This window comes from Leucoraja erinacea, unplaced genomic scaffold (genome assembly GCF_028641065.1).
Source record: "Leucoraja erinacea ecotype New England unplaced genomic scaffold, Leri_hhj_1 Leri_420S, whole genome shotgun sequence".
In the NCBI taxonomy this organism is placed as follows: Eukaryota; Metazoa; Chordata; class Chondrichthyes; order Rajiformes; family Rajidae; genus Leucoraja; species Leucoraja erinaceus.
In genome coordinates, this window is record NW_026576321.1 from 97248 (window position 1) to 120141 (window position 22894).

General features: G+C 46.1%; 1 protein-coding gene across 1 annotated transcript; it reads left to right on the forward strand.

The window, feature by feature from the left end:
• Positions 1-2703: 2703 nt before the first annotated feature.
• On the forward strand, positions 2704-22558 carry LOC129693768 (NACHT, LRR and PYD domains-containing protein 12-like). Its single transcript, XM_055630538.1, is given in 11 exon segments — positions 2704-2832; positions 4856-5025; positions 9688-10010; positions 15304-17032; positions 18403-18489; positions 18643-18813; positions 18969-19139; positions 19294-19464; positions 19568-19738; positions 19884-20051; positions 20197-22558. Coding segments are annotated over 9 exon segments (2898 nt in total). The 5' UTR covers positions 2704-2832; positions 4856-5025; positions 9688-9868; the 3' UTR covers positions 20285-22558.
• The last annotated feature ends 336 nt before the right edge of the window (positions 22559-22894 follow it).

The window sequence follows — 22894 nt, forward strand, 5'->3', positions numbered from 1 at the left end:
GAGCTGGGGAAGAGCGCTGGGGATTCAGGGCGGGGCCGCGTTCAAGGGCCAGCCCCCATTGCCTGTCAGTCACCGGGCGATGTCGTCATCGCCCTCCCACCGGCGCGTCACCACCCGAAGGCGCGCCCTTGCGCGTGCGCGTCAAGCAGGCGCGGCCCGGCTCGCGCGGTCTCGTGACGGTTTAGTGGCCGCGCACGCGCAGGCAACGGTCACCTGAACCAAAGGCTTCGCTATAAGATCTTTGACCTGAACCGCCAACCGACACCGACAGCGCAGGACTCTCTGTTCCCATTAGCTGCCGGCGCTGTCCGTCAATGGCCTAGACCAATGGCGGCGTGCTCGTTGATGGGCGTATCCCTTGCAGAGCCCGCCCACCGTCACCGCCCCTTTGTCCCCATTGCATTAGGGCGGTGTCCGTCACTAGCTACAGCCAATAGCATTGGCGTTCCCGTCGCGGAGGCGTGTCTCCAACAAGCCCCGCCCCCCGGTCGCTGCCCGAACAGACGGGAACAATCCCGCGCATGCGCGCGTGTCCCGGTGAGCCGTTGGTCGCGCGGATCCCGCTCATCAGCCGAGCGAGCGAGCGGCTCGTGCGGTCACAGACGCCCGGGGAGGGAGGGAGGGAGGCCCCGCTGTTTATACAGGTCGGGGATGTCCGTCAGCTCATAACGAGGATCAGGATTGGGCCAGTGGAGGGTGAGGTGGGATTGGGGAATGGGGGAGGGAAGCATTGTGCTGGATTTGGGGGAAGGGGTGAGGATACTGAAGCTTGGGGGTCAGTTATTTTTCAGTCTCGACCTCCTGCATGAACCTGGCGACAACCTGCATCAAGTGCAAGGAGTTTCACACATTTCTATTCCACTCTGGTGATCGCACATCAGCAGAGAGAGCAGAAAGGGAGCAAATGCCACCAGACCAATTAGCAATGTTACAAAATTTTGAGATTTAAAAAATCAAGTCTGCAATTTATCCCATCAGATAAAGCATAACAATAAGTTTAATTTGACACCAAATTCACTTTCATATCTCAAGTATTAAAAAAGTTATGACCATTTTCATACTCGGAAATTAGCATCTTGTTCCCTATTGATTTTCAATGGACATTACAAAAAAGCTGTGATCTTGGATAGTCAAAAGCCCATTTCTTAAGGAAAGATTAACATTTTTAAATAGCCTAAGTGTCCAAAGATTATTCACAAATAATTCACAATATAACATGATTTTTATATCTAATTTACATTAATTTATAGGCCAAATGGAAGGAATTTAGTGTTCAATTGCTGTAAATAAATGCCCATTTAAATCGGCTTTCTAGTGGGTTCATGTGGAACGCGCTGGTTTAGAACGTTGACATCGCGCTGGATTAGTGCCCTCAAATGCCGAGAAAAATACTGCGGGATATAAAAAGCCCAAAATGAACTACTCGCTATAGATAACTTGATATATAGGGTTATATATATGCCCCATTTAATGTAAAAATAAGGTACATACCTTTAATTGTTTGCTTTATAAAACCCTGGGGCTGCGAGATGTTGCGGAATGAGACAGTAATTTTAAACTATTATAACTATATTATCGAGGCCTATAAAACTAATAATACCTTTTGCGACGGGGTCTTGCAGCGATTTTTCGTTAATGATTTACTAGGCTGAACATCTGCGATTAGTACAGCCTAGTAAAAATCGCGTTTTAAACCCGCCCCCTCCAAACAGCGCCAAAATCGCGGACCTGGCTGTGGGCAGATTCCCAATGACGATTCAGGTAGGTTTTGTAACATACCTACAAGGAGTTTCACACATTTCTATTCCACTCTGGTGATCGCACATCAGCAGAGAGAGCAGAAAGGGAGCAAATGCCACCAGACCAATGGCGGATATGATGCACTGAAGGGCCTGTCCCACTTAGGCGTCATTTGTGCGTCATTTACACAACATAATTACTGTGTCATTTACGTGACATCATTTATGCGTCGTGTCGCGGACGTGATGCGTGCATTACGTGCGCATTGCACGTGGCGGTGTAGGCAGTGAAGTCCGGTAGCGTGGCGCCCCTGGATTTTGGGATCCACAAAATCGCCGCGCGACACCTTCGTGACACGGAAATAACGCCCAAGTGGGACAGGCCCTTCAGGGCTTGCTGTAGCCAGTGGCAACAATGGCACAGTGTTACATTTGCTGCCTTACAATGTCAGAGATCCATGTTCAATCCTGACCTCAGGTGCTGTCTGTGTGGAGTTTGCATGTTTTCCCTGTGTGTATTTCCCCCGAGTGCTCCGGTTTCCTTCCATACTCCAAAGACGTGCAGATTTGTCGCTGCTCTAAAGTCAGTGGGACTTGTATCGGACTACAGGACTGGGGACTGACAGGATTGTGGGGGAAGGGGAAGTAGCATTTGCGTACATCATCTCAAGACGTTCCAAATCCTGACGCATCCATTTGTAACTTTTATTCCTCAAAAATCACTGTCAGTTATTGGGATGAAAATTGAACATACGGGGAAACTGTCAGCCGATCGGTTGACAATATGGGATGTCATCAGCCAAAAGTTGTCCTGCTCCTATGACTGTTGTCTATACTAGCTTTTAATCCGTTTATTACAGAGCAGCGGGGCATGTGAACGGCATTCACCACCGTGTTGATGGAGCGGACCAGGGAGGAGATCCAGTGACCTTGACAACGAGGACAGACGATGGTGTGTTGCAGAATTATGTCAGATATAAATGTCCCAACAATGTGACTGGATCAGATTCCCTGACCTGCAGCACGCACGGGGAGCGGGAATAGGGAATCAATGGAAGGGCAACAGACCTGAATCGGAGGGAGAACAGTAATTGTAAGGCAAATCTGTCTGTATTAGGGTCATTTAATGAGTAGAAAAGTAGTGCCTGAGAGCAGCTACTAGAGGGGAACGAACTGGTGATGTTTGGTTTTTTTTAAAAGCGGGATAACTCACTGTGTCAGTTAGCTGAACAAGCAAAGAAGTTAAGGTTTGTGAGCCTTCGTGAACAAAGGATGTTGAAGGTCTGATTAGGGAAAATAAGTAAACATTTGTCAGGGACAGGAAGCTACCCTCAGTGAATCATTTGAGGTTTAATGGGGAAATGAGAGAGAACCAAGGAATTAGGGCGGTCAAAAGAAGCCTGAACCCAAAAGGAATAATTGTAGTTGGGGAGAGAAAGCGGAAAAAGTGGTGGGAGCCTGGCAAGTGAAAGGTGGATGTGGTGAGGGGGGAGTGGGTGTTGATTGGTAGATGGTTAGAGATGAAAGGTTGACCAACCTGGACTAAAATGAGACTAAAGCGAAAATGAGTCAAAGGTCTTGCAAGGCGACAAGATGTTTGACATGAAATGTAAAGCCAGTGGAGGTATTTGGGTGGAAGGGTTAGGAGAAATGTGCGGATAGGGAATAGGTTATGCATCGGGATAAGGAAAGATGGAAAGGGGATAATAAATATCGAAAGTTGGAGAATTCTATCTGTAATAGTACACTGCAGTACAAGAACAGGCCCTTCGGCCTATGCTGTCTGTGTCGAACATTAAACTCATCTGCTCACGTGAAGTTTGCAGGATAATGTAGAACTAGTGTGAATGGATGATCGATCGGCTCCGTGGAGTCGATAAACTTAATACCCTGTTTCTATTGTGTATCTTTCAAATTAATATTCCCCAGATTCCCTGCATATCTTAAAGCTCTTCAATGCCATTCTCTTACCAGCATGCACCACCAGCCTTGACAGGGAGATGCCCTTCGGATTTTACAAAGTTCTTCCGCTTAAACCTACCGTCTAGTTCTTGGTTCCAATCCCCCTTAAAAAAGTTGCCAGTTGAGGCGCGTACAATAACATGATTTTAGTGACATTTGGGCAGGTACGTGGACAAGAAAGGTTTGGCGTAATAATGGCAAACATGGTCAAATAGGGCTGGCTCAGATAGGGCACCTTGGTCGACACATCTGCGTTTGGCTGAAACATCTCTGTCTGTGTGGTGTGACTTCCGTGATTCTGCCAAGTGGCGAGAGAGAAATAGTCTGACAAAGCCTAACTTGGAAAGAAAGATCAAAGCAAGCCATTAAATAAAATTGAATTATATTAGGATTACAGGATGCAAGAGACGTGTTTGAAGTAACAAGGCGAAATGGAAAATAATACTAGGTGATTTCATACATATAATCAGCAAATGTAGATAGAGTATAGTAATGTACAGCACAGAAAAGGTCTCGATGCCATGCCAAGTGAAACTCATCTCCGCTGCCTTCACATATTCCATATTCCACAATTCTCTGCTTATCGAAAAGCTTCTTAAATGCCCCTATTGTATATACCCCAACCACCACACCTGGCAGCGTGTTCCAGGCACCCACCATCTTCTGCGTATAAAATAACTTCGCCCGCACATCTCCTTTGAATTCCACCCCTTTCAGCTTAAAGCTGTGGACATGCAGTCTTCCCACAGAACCCCAGCCAGAATAACAACCCTTTGGCTTCTCAGTAAACCAGTTCTGAATTTATAGGACCATGTTACTGTGAATCCTGTGCATTTTAATTCTGCTGTTATCAGTACTAAAAGATCCTTCTATTTGTTTGGACACAGTTCCAATTTTTACAAACTATTTGATTGTGGATGTTGTCTCTGAAACTGTATCGCTACATGCGGAGAAAACTATTCAGCACTCTCATCGGTCTACGTGCTGTACTTGCGCTTGGCTTGATTGTATTTATGTATAACCTGGCAGCAACTCGCTGAGTGGAGCGCCTCACCTCCGTCATGTGGTCCCCGTTTAGCAGAGTGAGGTGGTGACACAGCTATTGGTGGAGGAAAACAGACAACCCTTCATGATTCCATTCTTTTTATTCACAGCTCATACAAAGTCTCGATGACGGAGGTCCTGGCAAGGTTTGATGATCTGCTGCTGCTCGAATTGACAAATCATTGCCTCCAGAGGCTGGAAGAGGCGATTCAAGAGGTGGTGGTAGAATGTCATTTTCGTTCTAGCATACGAGAGATATTTCAGTGACCAAAAGTACAAGGTAAGGAGAGGAATGGATTACTTGATCCGATACTCAAATGATTTAATGCACAAATATTGTGGGCCGAAGGGTCCATTCTTGTCCTGCACCGTTCTGTATAATTACAGCTCAGTACGATGCAGTCACAAAGAATATCTCCTACGGTGGTGAGTTTCTCAAACACGTCGTTATATTCAGGATGTGGCGGATAACACTGAGACAACCCAAAGCGTTTCAATGATTCACATCGCTTGCACAATTTCAAAACACACTCGACACAATAGTTCTATGCGCATTTCACATTGTTGGGATAATTAATAGGTGATCAACTTCTCTTGCATCGTTGTTTTTCTCCAGAGTGATTTTTAATCTTCTCTGCCAAATAATACAATAAAGGCCTTCTGTTATTTCCTGTTTAAGAAAGAACTGCAGATGCTGGGAAAATCAAAGGTAGACAAAAGTGCTGGAGAAACTCAGCGGGTGAAGCAGCATCTATGAATTGAAGGAGTAGGTGATGTTTCGGGTCGAGACCTTTCTTCAGACTGGTGGGGGGGCGGGAAGAAGAAAGGTAGAGGTGGAGACTTGGGCTGTGGGAGAGCTGGGAAGGGGAGGGGAAAGAGGGATAAAGCAAGAACTACCTGAAATTGGAGATGTCAATGTTTATACTATTGGGGTGTAAATTACCCAAGCAAAATATGAGGTGCTGCTCCTCCAATTTGCAGTGGGACTCACTCTGGCCATGGAGGAGGCCCAGGACAGAAAGGTCAGCTTTGGTCTCACTGATGTAGAGCAGCTGATACCTAGAGCAGCGGATGAAATGGATCAGGTTGGAGGAGGTGCAGGTGAACCTCTGCCACACCTGGAAAGACTGCTTTGATCCTTGGGTCGAGTCAGGGGGGGAGGTAAAGCAACATGTGTAGCATTTCCTGCGGTTGCAAAGGAAAGTACCAGGTGGTTTAGGTGGGAAGGGACAAATTGACCAGGGAGTTACGGAGGGAGCGGTTTCCGCGGAAAACCGAAAGGGGAGGAGATGGGAAGATGTGGTCAGTGGTGAGTCCCACCACAAATTGGAGGAGCAACACCTTGTATTTCGCTTGGGTAGTTTACACCCTAGCAGTATGAACATTGACTTCTCCAATTTCAGGTAGTCCTTGCTTTCTTCCTCTTTCCACTCCCCTTCCCAGCTCTCCCACAGCATACTGTCTCCGCCTCTTCCTTTCTTCTTCCCGCTCCCCCCACCCCCACGTCCGTCTGAACAAGGGCCTCGACCCGAAATGTCACCTATTCCTTCGCTCCATAGATGTTGCCTCACCCACAGAGTTTCTCCAGCACTTTTGTCTACCTTCTGTTATTTCCTGGTCAGTGAATGGCCTCATCCTGATTTACAAACTTGTATGTTTATCTTTACTCCGGCCAGCTATGCCTTGTAATCTAAATACTTTCTGTATCTATAATTGGCCCTCCCAGTACGAGGTGTAATTTACCTTCAATATGTGGGCCTTTCTTCCCAACATGCTTCCTTAGTATGTACGTGACATCATTTATGCGTTGTGACGCGGACGTGATGCGTGCATTACGTGCGCATTGCACATGGCGGTGTAGGCAGTGAAGTCCGGTAGCGTGGCGCCCCTGGATTTTGGGATCCACAAAATCGCCGCGCGACACCTTCGTGACACGGAAATAACGCCCAAGTGGGATGTATGTTTGTATGTTTATCTTTACCCCGGCCAGCTATGCCTTGTAATCTAAATACTTTCTGTATCTATAATTGGCCCTCCCAGTACGAGGTGTAATTTACCTTCAATATGTGGGCCTTTCTTCCCAACATGCTTCCTTAGTATGTAAACGCTTTTACCAGACTTGCCTAATGCTCTTCTAAATTTCAGGATGTCCAACATCAATGACTTGGCCATTTTGTTTAACATCAATTGTTAGCAAGATGATAGGCTCAATAATCAAAGAAGAAATATCAAATTATTTCGGAAAGCAGTAACAAGTCAATCTACTATAATCATACCATGTAATCATACCATGTCAACATGCTTTTATGACAGCAAATTGCATATGATAAATGTATTTGAGTAGGTTGAAGATTTAACAAGCAGATTACATAGAGGGGAACACGGGGAACTGCAGGTGCTGCAATCTGAAGCAAAAATCAAAGTGCTGGATGAACTCAGCGGGCCTGGCAACATTAGTGGAACGAAACAGATAGACTACATTTCCGGATGGGGCCATTCTTTGGAGCATATTGAGGGGAATCTGTGGCATTAAATGGACCTTCGAATGACATTTGACAATGAGTCTCGTAAAATGCAAGTATCGGGATCTTAGTTTAGTTTATTGTTGTCACGTGTACCGAGGTAGAAAGAAAATCTTTTTGTTGTGTGCCATCCGGTCAAAGAAAAGATGATTCATGATTATAATCAAGTTGTGCACAGAGTATAGGTTAAAGGATCAAGGGTACAACAATTATTGCAAAATAAAGTCCACTTAAAGATCATTCAAAGGTCTCCAAAGAGGTAGCTAGTAGGTCGGGATCACACTCGACTTGGTGAGAGGATGGTTCAGAAGCCTGATAATAGCTGGAAAGAAACTGTCTCTGAATCTGGAGACAGATCTAGCATTTTTACACCTCTGTCCCCTTTGCCTGATGTGAGAGGGGAAATGATGAAGTGACTCGGATGAGTCTGGTCATTTGTTATTCTGATGCTCCACAACTCTGTAATTTCTTGCAGCCTTGCATGGAGCTTTCCCCAAAACCATACTGTGCTGTATCCCAATAAAATGCTTTCTACAGCGCACCTGTAGACGTTGGTGAGGTTTATTGGGGTCATGCCGAAATTCCAAAACGCTCTAAGGCATTGGTGTACTTTTGTGGCCATTGTTTCGATGTCTCTGGTCCTGGACAAATCACTTGTGATATTTATTCCTTAGAATCTGAAGCTATCGGCCATCTCTACTTCAGCGCCATCAGTGTAAACCGAGGTCTGTGTATTGCTTCACTCCCCAAAGTCAATCATAATTTCCTTTGTTTTTCTGTCATTAACGGAGATTGTTATCTTGGCACCAGATGATGAGGTTCTCAATCTCCTTTATGCGTCTCATCGTTTGAAATCCAACCCACTTCAGCGGTGTCAGCTGTGATATCCTAGTATTGAAGGGAGCGTGTAAGTGTGGGTTGCAAGCTGCTTATTGCAGAGTCGGACATGTTTTCAAGTTGGAAAATGTAACTTGTTATTTTTCCCAGGGGTGAATTCTTGCCCCGCATTTATTTGCTATTTAATTCCGCGCCAGGAGGAGGGGAATCTGGAGAAGATGCTTGTGTCGATTATTAAAGATGTAATAGTAGCGTATTTGGAAAGCAAAGTCAGCATGGATTTATGAAGGAGAAATCATGCTCGACTAATCTGGAATATTTTGAGGCTGTAACAAGTAGAATGGATAAGAGAGAGCCAGTGGATGTGGTGTACCTGGACTTTCAAAAAGCCTTTGACAAGGTCCCACACAAGAGGTTACTGCACAAAATTAAAGCACAAGGGTAGTGTATTGACGTGGATAGAGAACTGGTTGGCAGACAGGAAGCAAAGAGTAGGAATTAACCGGTCCTTTTCAGAATGGCAGGCATGGACTTGTGAGGTGCTGCAAGGCTTTGTGCTGGGACCCCAGTTATTTATTATATAAATAATTTAAACAAAGGAATTAAATGTAACATATCCAAGATGGCGGATGACACAAAACTGGGTGGCAGTGTGAAGTAGGTGAAGGATGCTATGAGGCTGCAGGTTGACTTGGTTATCCACTTTGGTGGCAAGAACAAGAAGGCAGATTATTGTCTGAATGGTGTCAGGTTAAGAAAAGGAGAGGTGCAACAAGACCTTGGTGTCCTTGTACATCAGTCGCTGAAAGTAAACATGCAGGTACAGTGAAGAAAGCAGGTGGCATGTTGGCCTTCATAGCAGGCTAATTTTAGTATAGGAGTAAGTAGTTCGTACTGCATTTTTACTGGGCCCTGGTGTGACCACACCTGGATATTGTGTGCAATTTTGATCTAATTTGAGGAAGGACATTGTTGCTATTGAGAGAGTTCAGCATAGGTTTACTAGGTTAATTCCTGGGATGGTGTGGCTGACGAATGATGAAAGAATGGATCGACTGTGCTTATATTCACTGTAATTTAGACGAGAGGGGATCTTATAGAAACATATAACATTCTTAAGTGATTGGACAGGCTAGATGCATTAAATGTTCGTGATGTTGGGGGAGTCCAGAACCAGGGGTCACAGTTTAAGAATAAGGGGTCGGCTATTTAGAACTGAGATGTGGAAAAACCTTTTCACTCAGAGAGTTGTGAATCTGTGGAATTCTCTGCCACAGGCAGTAGAGGCCATTCACTGGATAAATTCGAGAGAGTTAGATTTTGCTCTAAAGGCTGACGGAATCTAGGGATATGGGGAGAAAGCAGGAATGGGGTACAGATTTTGGATGATCAGCCATTATCGTATTGAATGGTGGTGCTGGCTCAAAGGACCAAATGGCCTACCCCTGCACCTATTGTCCACGTTGCTATGTTTCTACCATTTATGGCACCGTGACTCCAGTAAATCCATCGACAAGGTTGGCCAAGGGTTCCGTTTCCATGCTGTACAGCTCTATAACTGCATGTCTCTACGCTCTTCACAGCAAATCATCAAAGGCACAAATAAAGGATAACGTGCGGCCAGTTCCAGACTTCTCCTCAAACTGGTGACAGAGAAAGAGCCCCGGGTCCGAAAACTGATATGGAAACGCTTCGTGAAAATGCACAACGTGCTCTCCAAATGCGAGGAATTGCTGAAAGCAATGGGGGAAGGTGGTACAGGACATGCATGGTTCGATATGGAATCTGTTCTTATCATCAAAACACAACCCGCACTCATTCCATGAACTGATTCCAACAATTTGTGATCTGATCGAATCGTTCAAAGCCATGCAGGCTTCCTTGGAACTAGCTGCTGAACTGAAAGGTATTCAATTGCATGCTTTGTTTAGTTTGAAGACACAGCATAGAACCATTACATTCGGACCACTGTGTACACGCTGTCCGACGATCACATGTTCACGCTAGTCCTATTTTGTCAAATGTTTATATCAACTCCCTACAGACGAGGAACAATTTACAGAGGGCCAATTAACCTACATCTTTGTGATGTTGGAGGAAAGCGCATGACTCAGAGAAAGCCCAGGCACTAACAGGGAGAAGGTGCAAACTCCACACAGACTGCACCCGAGATCAGGATCAAACCCAGGTCTCTGGCACTGTGACGTAGATGATCTTCCAGCTTTCTCCACCCACCCCCACTATAAACACTCTGAGGAAGTTTCCTGACAAGACATGCCTCCTATCCATGTTCTCCAGGGATGCTGCCTGACCCGATGAGTTACTCCAGCACTATCCTTTTTTTCTTGTAAAGCTGCAGTGGGAATTCTTGATTCTCATACTGAATGCCCTAATAGGAGAAAGCATAGCATATTCTTTCTTTACCACTTTATCTACTGTCGGCACTTTCAGGGGTTATGGGTTTTTACCACAAAGATCCCTCTGCACATCAACCCTGTCGTGGGCATTGCTGCCATAACTATACCTTTTGATTTCTTAAAGTGCAACACATGACACTTGCCCTTTGTATTTCATTCCACTTGTCATAGTTCTGAATATTTTAGCAGCTAATCTTCCCGCTACATAATTTGACAACCATCCCAACTGTCTGCAATTTCACCAACTTTGGTTGTGTCTGCAAATCGACTAACCAGCTCATCTATGTTTCTATCCAAGCCATTTATATATATATACTAGACTAAGTGGGACCCGTTGGGTCCCAGCATCACACGGGAGGGCTGGTCACGATCGCAATATTCCACCTCTCCACCAATTCCAATATTGCTCGTCAGTGGGGGGGGGGGTTGTTGGTTTCTGTTGGTTGTTGCGGGCCGAAGTTACTGGTTTCCAGAGGGCTAGTATAGACATTGTGGGCCGAATGGATTCTTGGTCTGGCAGCCAACTGGTGCAACCAAAATTCATTTTGTGAACACAAACTTTCTTAAACAAAAGGCGAGGCAAACAATTGGGCAGCAAACAGCCACCTGACAACCAAATTCATTTTATGAACACAAACTATTTTTTTAAAGACGAGGAAAACAATTGGGCAGCAAGCAGCCACCTGACAACCAAATTCATTTTGTGAACACAAACTTTTTTTTAAACATAAGGCGAGGCAAACAATTGGGCAGCAAGTAGTCACGTGTCAACCACAATTCATTTTGTGAACACAAACTCCTTTTAATAAAAGTATTTTTAACAAAAGGCAAGGTAAACAATTGGGCAACAAGCAGCCACCTGACAACCAAAATTCATTTTGTGAATACAAACCTTTTTTAATAAATGGCGAGGCAAACAATTGAGCAGCAAGCAGCCACCTGACAATCAAAATTTTGTGAACACAAACTTAAAAAAAAAAGGCGAGGCAAACAATTGGGCTGCAGCCACTTTACAGCTGCATCGAGGGGACTCACCGTGGAGTAGACGTGCATTCAGTGTTATTCACAGCTCAGAGCCATGACCCTCTCACTTCCTGGGTCTGGCAGAGACTGAGTGACGCACGACATCTCCGTTTTATATCATCCCTCCCCCTGTAGTGGAGAGAATGGGAAATTTTGTAAAGACATTAATATCTCTCTCATTTTTCATCGACGGAAAAAGTCCTCTGGTCCCGGAAAGCGGAGGGGGGCTCTGAGCGATGTGGCCAAAAATAACGGCCGTAGGTGGTGGCGTTCTCTCCGAAATCGTGCCACAGTGGGCCATAAGCGATCAAGATCAGATCTTTAGTAATATAGATATCATAAACAGCAAAGCTGTGAGCACAGACCACTGCTGAACTCCATCAGACACAGACACGTCCAGCTATAATAACCCATTCCAAAACACCCATCTGTCCTCTTATCAGAAAAACAGTTCTGAATCCAATCGAGCAATTCACCATGAATCTCATGCATCTTTATCCTCTGGACCCCCTCAATTCTCCTACTCTGGACAAGAGACTCTGCATCTAATCGATCTATTCTTCTCATGATTTTGTACACCTCTATAAGACCCCCCTCATCCTCCTGCACTCCATGGAACAGAGACCTGGCCTAAGCAACCCGTTCCTATAGCTCACACACTGGTCCTGGCAGCATCCACAAATATTTTCTGAACCCTTTCAAGCTTGACAATATCTTTCCTATAACATGGTGCCCAGTACTGAACACAACATTCTAAATGCAGTCTCACCAACGTCTATACAACTGCAACATGACCTCCCAAATTCTATACTCAATACTCTGATTGATGAAGGCCAAAGTGCCAAAAGCCTTTTTGACCACCTTATCTACCTGCGACTCGACCATGAACCTGTACTCCTAGATCCTTCTGCTCTACAACACTGCCTGGAGACATACCATTTATGGTGTAGGTCCTGCCCTTGTTCGACCACACAAAATGAAATACCCTCATAGTTCTCTGTCTTAAATTCCATCATATAACCATATAACAATTACAGCACGGAAACAGGCCCAGCAGGCACACCATTAGTCACAGACCTCCAGTCCGAGAAGCAACCTTCCACTCTCACCCTCTGCTTCCATCCATGAAGTCAATTTGCTGTCCATTCAGCTATCTATCCTTGGATCCCATGCGATCTAGCCTTCCGGAGCAGCCTACCCATGCGGAACCCATGTTGAATGCCTTACTGAAATCCATCTACACAACATCTACAGCTCTGCCCTCATCGACCTCATGTTTTGGTCTGTCATTTTCAAAAAAAGTCAATCAGATTTGTGAGACACGACCTCCCATTTGTACAAAATTCGCTGACCAGATCCTGCTGCAGCCCATGCCCACCCAAACCATTATAACTTATCCCTCAAAAATACTCTAGTAATTTTCCAACTGCAAAGATATTAAGCTCACTGGCCTACAGTTCCCAGCATTTTTCACAAGCCTTTCTTGGCCCAGCAGGCACAACATTTGCCACACTCCAGTCTTCTGAAGCACCTCCTGTATTTAAGGACGACTCGTAAATTTCAATCAAGGCTCCTGCAATTTCCTCTCATGTTTCCCCGCAATATCCTTGGACATGTCGAATCAAGTCCTGGATATTTGTCTACCTTCATACATGACGGTACCTTCAGTACTTCTTCGACGGTAACACTGAGTGCTCTCAAGACTTCCATTGACTGCCCCAAGTTCCTGCGACCTATCTTTTTCCTCGGTAAATATAGAGGAAAAAACCCATTGAAGACCTTGCCCATCTCCTGTGGCTTAACACAGAGGTGACTGCTTTGACTCCTGAGAGGTCCCACTCTCTCTCAAGTTATCCCTTTCTCCCTAATGTATTTATAAAATCTTTTGGGATTGTAGTAATTTTGCTACCTGCCAGATATAATCTCCACCGCCCCTTTTTACCATACTGATTTTCCCTTTGTGTTCAGTTTGTGTAAACAATTTCAGTTTGTGCCAGAATGAGTCTTCTGCAGATGCTGTGGTTTAAACCGAAGATAGATAAACAAAAAGCCTCTACCTGTCCCATGCATCCTTCTTGTTTTTGACCAACGCCTCAATTTCCCTCGTAAGCCAAGCTTCCTTACGTTTGCCTGCTTTACCCTTCCCTCTAACGGGGACATACATATCATGAGCTTTGCTAGACTATAGGGCTTTGATAAATTATTGATAGACAGGTCATTGGAAGTACACTATGCGAATGGTATGTTAGCTTTCATTGCAAAACATTTGAGTGCTCTCAAGACTTCTATTGACTGTACCCCAAGTTCCTGCGACCTATCTGTTTTTCGTACTCGGTAAATATAGAGGAAAATACCCATAGAGGGAAGACCTTGCCCATCTCCTGTGGCTTAACACAGAGGTGACTGCTTTGACTCCTGAGAGGTCCCACTCGCTCTCAAGTCACCCTTTCCCCCGTTATGTATTTATAAAATCGTTTGGGAATGTCCTTAATGCTACCTGCCAGATATATCGCCTGGCCCCTTTTTACCATACTGATCGACTTTGTGTTCAGTTTGTGTAAAACAATTTCAGTTTGTGATGAGAAGAACTGCAGATGCAGAGGTTTAAACTGGAAGATAGCCACACAAAAAGCCTCTACCTGTCCCATGCATCCTTCTTGTTTTTGAGATGTGGCCTCAATTTCCCTCGTAAGCCAAGCTTCCTTACGTTTGCCTGCTTTACCCTTCACTCTAACGGGGACATACATATCCTGAGCTTTGCTAGACTCTAGGGCTTTGATAAATTATTGATAGACAGGTCATTGGAAGTACACTATCTAATAATATTGGAAGTACACTCTCTAATAATGACGGCATGCCAGAATAACTCTCACACCATTTGCTTTTCGGGATATTGTTTCATTACCACTTTGTATAGGAAAGATGTCAACAAAATAGAGAGAGTACAGAGGAGATTTACTAGAATGTTGCCTGGGTTTCAGCAACTAAGTTACAGAGAAAGGTTGAACATTAGGTCTTTATTCTTTGGAGCACAGAGGTTAAGGGGGGACTTGATAGAGCTCTTTAAAATGATGAGAAGGATAGACAGAGTTGACGTGGATAAGCTTTTCCCATTGAGAGTAGGGAAGATTCAAATAAGAGGACATGATTTGAGAATTAAGGGGCAGAGGTTTAGGGGTAACATGATGGGGAACTTCTTTACTCAGAGCGTGGTAGCTGTGTGGAATGAGCTTCCAGTGGAAGTGGTAGAGGTAGGTTCGATTTTATCATTTAAAAATAAATTGGATAGGTATATGGACGGGAAAGGAATGGAGGGTTATGGTCTGAGTGCAGGTAGATGGGACTAGGTGAGAGTAAGTGTTCGGCATGGACTAGAAGGACCGAGATGGCCTGTTTCCATGCTGTAATCGTTATATGGTTGTATACTCTTGAGTTTAGAGCTTAGAGTAGTGATAGATTTATAGTGTCATATACAGTATGAAAACACGATCTTCGGTCTAATTTGTCCATAAAGACCAAAATGCCCCAATTAAGCTATCCTGACCTACTGTGATTGCCCCGTATCTCTCTAATCCTTTCCAATCCATTGACTTGTCCATATATCTTTTTCAATTTTTTTCAGAGCCAACAATAGCAAGCAGTTAACACAATCAATAATAAAGTCAACTATTAACCGTAACATTAGGATACTGTGAATTTGTTTTTCTTTTCATGATGAAGCTAATTTCTGGAACTATTGTTTATCTCACCTGATAAAAGATGTTCGGCAGATGCACAGGGAGATACTGAAGGCACAGACGGAAACATTGAGAGTGAACATGTTCCTGATGACGGAGAAGGTTAAGGCATTCCCACTGGTTGATCGATATGCTGAGCTCACGATTATCTTCACTGTTCGAGATCGGGACGTAGTGGAACATGAGCTGTTGGCAAGAGGCCGGGACCATGAAGTGTGGAGAGAGGAACTTCTCGGGGGAGAGTTTGAAAAAATTCGAACTGACCAGTTATTCCAGAGCTTTTGGGCGAGGAAATCCAAATCAGGCAGTTCGTCTTCTGTGGCTGGAGTTGCGGGGGTCTGAAAAACAACAATGGTGCAAAAAATTGTTTATGACTGGGCTGCAGGAAAAATATTCCAACAATTCCAGTTTATCTTCAGTTTCAAATTCCGAGATTTAAACACGATTAAAGACAGGATAACCCTGAACGAACTGATTCTGGATCAGTATCCTTACTTTAGGAATATCCTGGGAGAAGTCGGGAAGAACCCAGAGGGATTGCTATTTATATTTGATGGCTTGGATGAATTCAAGGGCATAATCAATTTTGCTGAGAGTCAGAGAGACACAGAACCTCAGCACCAGTGCCCAGATCCTGAATCCCGGTGTGAAGTGTCTGACATTGTGTACAGTTTAATCCAGCACAAGCTGCTCCCAGGGTGTTCAGTGCTAGTGACCACCCGCCCCACTGCGTTACATTTATTGGAAAAGGCAGAGATCAGTGTCTGGGCTGAAATCCTGGGATTTGATGGTGAGGAGCGGAAGGAATATTTCACCAGGTATTTTGAAGATCAGTCGGTGGCAGCAGCTGTTTTCAAACATGTGAAGGAGAACGAGATCCTGTACACCATGAGCTACAACCCCTCCTACTGCTGTATCCTCGGCCTGACACTGGGCCCCTTCTTCACACAAACACACCGGGACCCGCAGCGAGTTCCCAAGACCATCACACAACTATATTGCGACTATATTTACAACATCCTGAAAAACCACGGCCGTGAGATTGAGAGCCCCCGTGAGGTGTTACTGAGGGTTGGTCAGATGGCCTTCACTGGAGTGGCTGAGAAGAACATTGTGTTCACAGATGGAGATTTGATCAAATACAATCTGCAGCCTTCCCAGTTCCTGTCCGGGTTCCTGATGGATCTTTTGGAGAGAGAGGATTCAGCCCGGAGCGTGGTGTACACCTTCCCGCACCTCACCGTCCAAGAGTTTGTAGCCGCACTCGCACAATTCCTGACTCCAGATCCCGGAAACATTTTGAAACTCCTCAGTGAAGCCCACAGCACGACAGACGGGAGATTTGAAGTGTTTCTCCGTTTTGTCGCTGGTCTCGCCTCTCCCGGGGCAGTTCAGGGCCTGGAGGAGTTTCTGGGTCGATTTCGTCAACAAACAACCTGCCGAGTGCTTGACTGGGTGAAGGAGGAGGTTAAACGCCGGGCTGGAAATACATGGACTAAAGCTGATAAAATGAGCCTCCTGAACGCAATGCACTACATATTTGAGTCTCAGAATCATGCACTGGCTCAGCTGGGGAGTGTGGAAACACTTTCATTTTGTGGACTGGAACTCACCCCGATTGACTGCGCGGTCCTGTCTCATGTCATTGGGCTGTGTGATACAATCAAACACCTCGATCTGGAGTACTGCTGCATTCAGTGTGACGGTCTCCGGCGGCTGGGACCGGCTCTGCACAAGTGTCAGTACTTGGGGTAACTGTCCGTTTGACGCTAACTGTAAAATTGTTTCACTATATTGTGCTTTCGGCCTGCACCCCTTCTATGGGGCCGGCTGTCACATTTGCCTAAGTGCACGACGCCCCTCTTTATGTTCCCCTCCCCATGTTGTCGGTGGACGACTCCGTTCCCCCCTCCCCCATGTCACCGGTGATCGACTCCGTTCCCCCCTCCCCCATGTCGCCGGTGGTCGATTCCATCCCCCCGCCCCCTCCTCCAGGTCTGCGGTGGTCAACTCCGTCCCCCCCCGTGTCAGGTGTGTTGCAGCCGTTCTCTGCACAGGGAACATTTCCCCATCGTCGGGGAATGAGACTAAATGGTGAAAGTCACCAAACACCACAAACACAGATATTTGCGGATGACACAAAGCTGGGTGGCAGTGTGAGCTGTGAAGAGGATGTTAGGAGTTTGCAGGGTGACCTAGACAGGTTGAGTGAGTGGGCAGATGGGCATATAAATGTGAGGTTATCCACTTTGGCGGCAAACACAAGGGGGAAGATTATTATCTCAATGGGGTTAGGTTAGGTAAGGGGGAGGTGCAGGAAGACCTGGGCGTCCTTGTACTGAAAGTTGGCTTACAGGTACAGCAGGCAGTGAAGAAAGCTAATGGAATGTTGGTCTTCATAGCAAGAGGATTTCAGTATAGGAGTAAAGAGGTTCTTCTGCAGTTGTATAGGGCTCTGGTGAGACCACATCTGCAGTATTGTGTACAGTTTTGGTCTCCTAATTTGAGGAAGGACATCCTTGTGATTGAAGCAGTGCAACGTAGGTTCACGAGATTGATCCCTGGGATGGCGGGACTGTCATATGAGGAAAGATTGAAAGGACTAGACTTGTATTCACTGGAGTTTAGAAGGATGAGGAGGGATCTTATAGAAACATATACAATTATAAAAGGACTGGACAAGCTAGATGCAGGAAAAATGTTCCCAATGTTGGGCAAGTCCAGAACCAGGGCCACAGTCTTAGAATAATGGGGAGGTCATTTAAGGCTGAGGTGAGAAAAAAACGTTTACACCCAGAAAGTTGTGAATTTATGGAATGTCCTGCCACAGAGGACAGTGGAGGCCGAGTCACTGGATGGATTTAAGAGAGTTAGATAGAGTTCTAGGGGCTAGTGGAGTCAAGGGATAGGGGAGAAGGCAGGCACGGGTTATTGATTGGGGACGATCAGCCATGATCACAATGAATGGCAGTGCTGGCTCGAAGGGCCGAATGGCCTCCTGCACCTATTTTCTATGTATTTATTCAATCATTTGCAGTGCTTCCAGAAATATCAGTTTGGAAGAAGTTTTCCAGCCCGGGAGTTGGTTTCAGATTATTTCTTACTCTCTGTTTGTGTTTAGACTGGGAGGGAACAGGCTGGGAGATTCCGGAGTGAAACTGCTGTCTGCGGCTCTGGTAAATGCGGACTGTAAAATACAGAGACTGGGGTAAGTTCCCGACTGAGAGAGATTGTGTTTACAGTCACAGTGTGTCTGACACAACATTAATATGATCAGTAATTGTGTCACTGATAAACACTGGGGGTTTGCACTGTTTCCTGTCTCTCCGTGTCCCTCACCCTCAATCTCTCTCATCTCTAGGCTGTGGCGTATCGACCTCACAGATTCTGGTGCCAAGATTCTCGTCACCGCTGTTTGTACAAACCGCTCACTGATGGAACTGAACCTGGGAGGAAACGACCTGGGAGATTCTGGAGTGAAACTGGTGTCTGCAGCTCTGAGGAACCAGGACTGTCAAATACAGAGATTGCAGTAAGTCTCAGACTGTGAGGGATTGTGTTTACAGTCACTGGGTGTCTGATTCTGAACATTAATATGATCAGTAATCTTGCCACTGATAAACGCTGGTGATTTGTACCGTCCCCTGTCTCTCTGTGTCTCTCACACTCACTCTCTCTCATCTCCAGGCTGCAATGTGTCGGTCTCACAGATTCTGGAGCCGAGGATCTCGTCTCTGCACTCAGTACAAACCACTCACTGATGGAGCTGGAGCTAACTGAGAATAAATTGGGAGATTCCGGAGTGAAACTAGTGTCTGGGGCTCTGAGGAAGCCGGACTGTAAACTACAGAAACTGTGGTAAGTCCCAGACTGAGAGAGATTGTGTTTACAGTCACTGGGTGTCTGACACTGAACATTAATATGATCAGTAATTGTGTCACTGATAAACACTGGGGATTTGCACCGTCTCTGTCTCTCTGTGTCCCTCACCCTCACTCTCTCTCATCTCCAGGCTGGGCCGTGTCGGTCTCACAGATTCTGGAGCCGAGGATCTCGTCTCTGCTCTCAGTACAAACCACTCACTGACGGAGCTGGACTTGGGAGGGAATGGCCTGGGAGATTCTGGAGTGAAACTGGTGTCTGCGGCTCTGAGGAACCCTGATTGTAAAATACAGAGACTGGGGTAAGTCTCAGACTGCGAGATTGTGTTTACAGTCACTGGGTATCTGCACCGAACATAAATATTTGCACTGTCTCCTGTCTGACCCTCATTCCCTCATCTCTAGGCTGTGGGCTGTTGGTCTCACAGATTCTGGAGCCGATGATCTCGCCTCCGCTCTCAGCACAAACCGCTCACTGACGGAGCTGAACCTGGGGAACAATGAACTGGGAGACTCTGGAGTGAAACTGGTGTCAGCGGGTGTTAGGAACTCGGACTGTGAAATGCAGCGACTGTGGTAAGTTTCAAACTATGAGATTGTGTGTGCAGTATCTGGGTGTCAGGCACCAAACATTAATATGATTAGTAATAGTGTCGCTGATAAACACTGGAGATTTACACCGTACCCTGTCTCTCTGTGACCCTCACTCTCTCATCTCCAGGCTGGACAGTATCAATCTCACAGATTCTGGACTCGATGATCTAGCCTCCGCTCTTAGTACAAAGCTCTCACTGTTGGAGCTGGAGCTGGGATCAAACTCCCTCACAGACCGATCTGTTGCCTCTCTTCGCCGCCTCATACTTGCCCTCCCGAGTCTGGAACGGATCAGGTGAGCATTTGTGTTCAAATATCAGGGAATCCGCTGGCTTCTCTGGTGATATTTGTAAGTAGTGTTGAAATATTAATCGCAGCCCCCTGTTATTGACACTGTTGTTTAATTTGTTCATTTCCTCTTTGTTCCTCGACTGTTCCAGGCTGGGGAGTAATCGGTTCAGTGCAGATGGACGGAACCAGCTGGAGAGTCTGCGTGGAATCAGACCTGGGCTGAGTGTGGAGCTGTGAACATCTCCATGTGTGAACGTCACCTCCCAGGGAATAGGAATAATGTTGGCCAATTTCCCGCCCACCCCTTTAAACGGCGGCGCTCCGGGATTAAACCCCAGTGGTTCCCGGCTCGGGCCGGGCGGGCTGTGACATGAGAGGCAGCCGTATTGACACGTGACCCGGACACGAGGCGCTGCTGCTGATGCCGATATCCGGTGCTGCCCCCAGTTTGACAGGTGAATCACAGCAATCTAGGATGTGACTTTATCATCTTCTTATCGAGTCAACATCACAAGATTATGATATTGTTCATACACGACTGAGCACACTTCTCGGCGTCTTCATTGTCGGCAGCGAGATCGGCTGATGTACATTGGTTTTCCAGTTGAGGGCACTTCAGCAGGTTTTGCAATGTTTGTGGTTCAATAGCACATTCGCAGGTGACATGGTTGGAGTTATATCCCCACATGTTTAGAGACACCTTGGCTCTGCCAACACCAGTTCTCAACCAATTGAGGCATTTCCATCTGGCCCAACTTGCGTCTACACCAGGAGGGAGTTGCTCACTTGCCTTCAGTCCATTGGTAGTTGAGGGAGGTATCATCCCATATGCAGACTCGGGCTTCACTTGTAATGCCAGCCTCAAGAGGAGTCACACAGTTACGAAAACCTTTCCTCCACTTTAGGCGGCTCAGAAATGGTACCTGGCCAAATATTGGATGTAGGGCATCTATTATCTGCCGCTGGCTCTGTAATTATGCTCGTACAGCTCACCCCCTTAGTCTAGTCAGTAAAACACTGAGTCAAGCACTGGATCAACTATTCTTTATTCTTCTCAAACATGAACGGACTTCCTATACGATACCTAACCATAGAAACATCGAAAATAAGTGAACGAGGAGGCCACTCGGCCCATTCATTGTGATCATGCCTGATCATCCCCAATCAATAACCCGTGCCTGCCTTCCCCCCTTGATTCCACAAGCCCCTAGAGCTCTATCTAACTATCTTAAATCCATCCAGTGATTTGGCCTCCACTGCCCTCTGTGGCAGGGAATTCCACAAATTCACAACTCTCTGAGTGAAAACGTTTTTCCTCACCTCACTCTTAAATGACCTCCCCTTTATTCTAAGACTGTGGCCCCTGGTTCTGAACATTTTTCCTGCATCAAGCTTGTCCAGTCCTTTTATAATTTTATATGCTTCTATAAGATCCCCGCACATCCTTCTAAACTCCAGTGAATACAAGCCTAGTCTTTTCAATCTTTCCTCATATGATAGTCCCGCCATCCCAGGGATCAATCTCGTGAACCTACGCTGCACTGCCTCAATCACAAGGATATCCTTCCTCAAATTAGGAGACCAAAACTGTACACAATACTCCAGATGTGGTCTGACCAGAGCCCTATACAACTGCAGAAGAACCTCTCTACTCCTGTACTGAAATCCTCTTGTTATGATCCAACCGTGGGTCCGATCCTTAATCAGGATCCTTAATAATAACATACAGTTTAGACAAATGTTGCTCTTAGTATTTATTCGGGTGTGCCATGGTAATTGCCCTTTTCACCATTGCTCCTAGATCTTTAGCACTTGCTGGACCATTTACTTTGCTGGTGAAATGTGGAGCAACCGCTGCAGCCCTTTTCCATCATTTCACTGGTACCTCGGCGTACTATGCAATGCCCTCCTTGCCTTTAACTAGTGCCAAAATTCTTATTTCCTGTCCTTCATACGGTTTAAAGAAGGCTTCCATCTCCCTATCCTTACCACTCCTGTCGTAAGCCAATGTAATATGGTGTGGAGGTTCTTCATCCAAATCTAAGGACCACCATTGGAGGGTCACTGTCGAATAACACTGCCTTTCGGGAGCCCAGGGGGTCACTACTATCCCACCATTGCCGCACTCGATCTTTAATTGAAATGCACAGAGCAAATCTCTGGCCATTAAATTGCAATCCACTATAAACCCACTGACTCCCATGGCTATCTGGACTACACTTCTTCCCACCCTGCTTCCTGTAAGGACTCCATCCCCTACTCCCAATTCCTCCGCCTACACCGCATCTGCTCCCAGGATGAGGCGTTCCACACCAGGGCATCAGAAATGTCTTCATTCTTCAGGGAACGGGGGTTCCCCTCCGCCACCATAGATGAGGCTCGCACCAGGGTCTCTTCCATACCCCGCTACACTACTCTCTCTCCCCATTCCTGCACTCGCAACAAGAGCAGAGTCCCCCTAGTCCTCACCTTTCACCCACCAGCCGTCACATACAGTAAATAATCCTCCGCCATTTTCCGCCACCGTCAATTCTTCCCTCCCCGCACCACCCCCTCCCCGGGCACTTTCCGTTGCAACCACAGGAGGTGCAACACCTGTCCCTTTACCTCCGCCCTCGACTCCATTCAAGGACCGAAGCAGTAGTTCCAGGTGCAACAGAGGTTCACCTGTATCTCCTCCAACCTCATCTACTGCATCCGCTGCTCTAGATGTCAGCTGATCTACATCGTGTGACTAAGCGCAGGTTGGGCGATCGCTTTGGTCCGCAAGAACCTACCTGACCTCCCGGTGGCTCAGCACTTCAACTCCCCCTCCCATTCTGGGCCATTGACAACGCCCAGAGGATT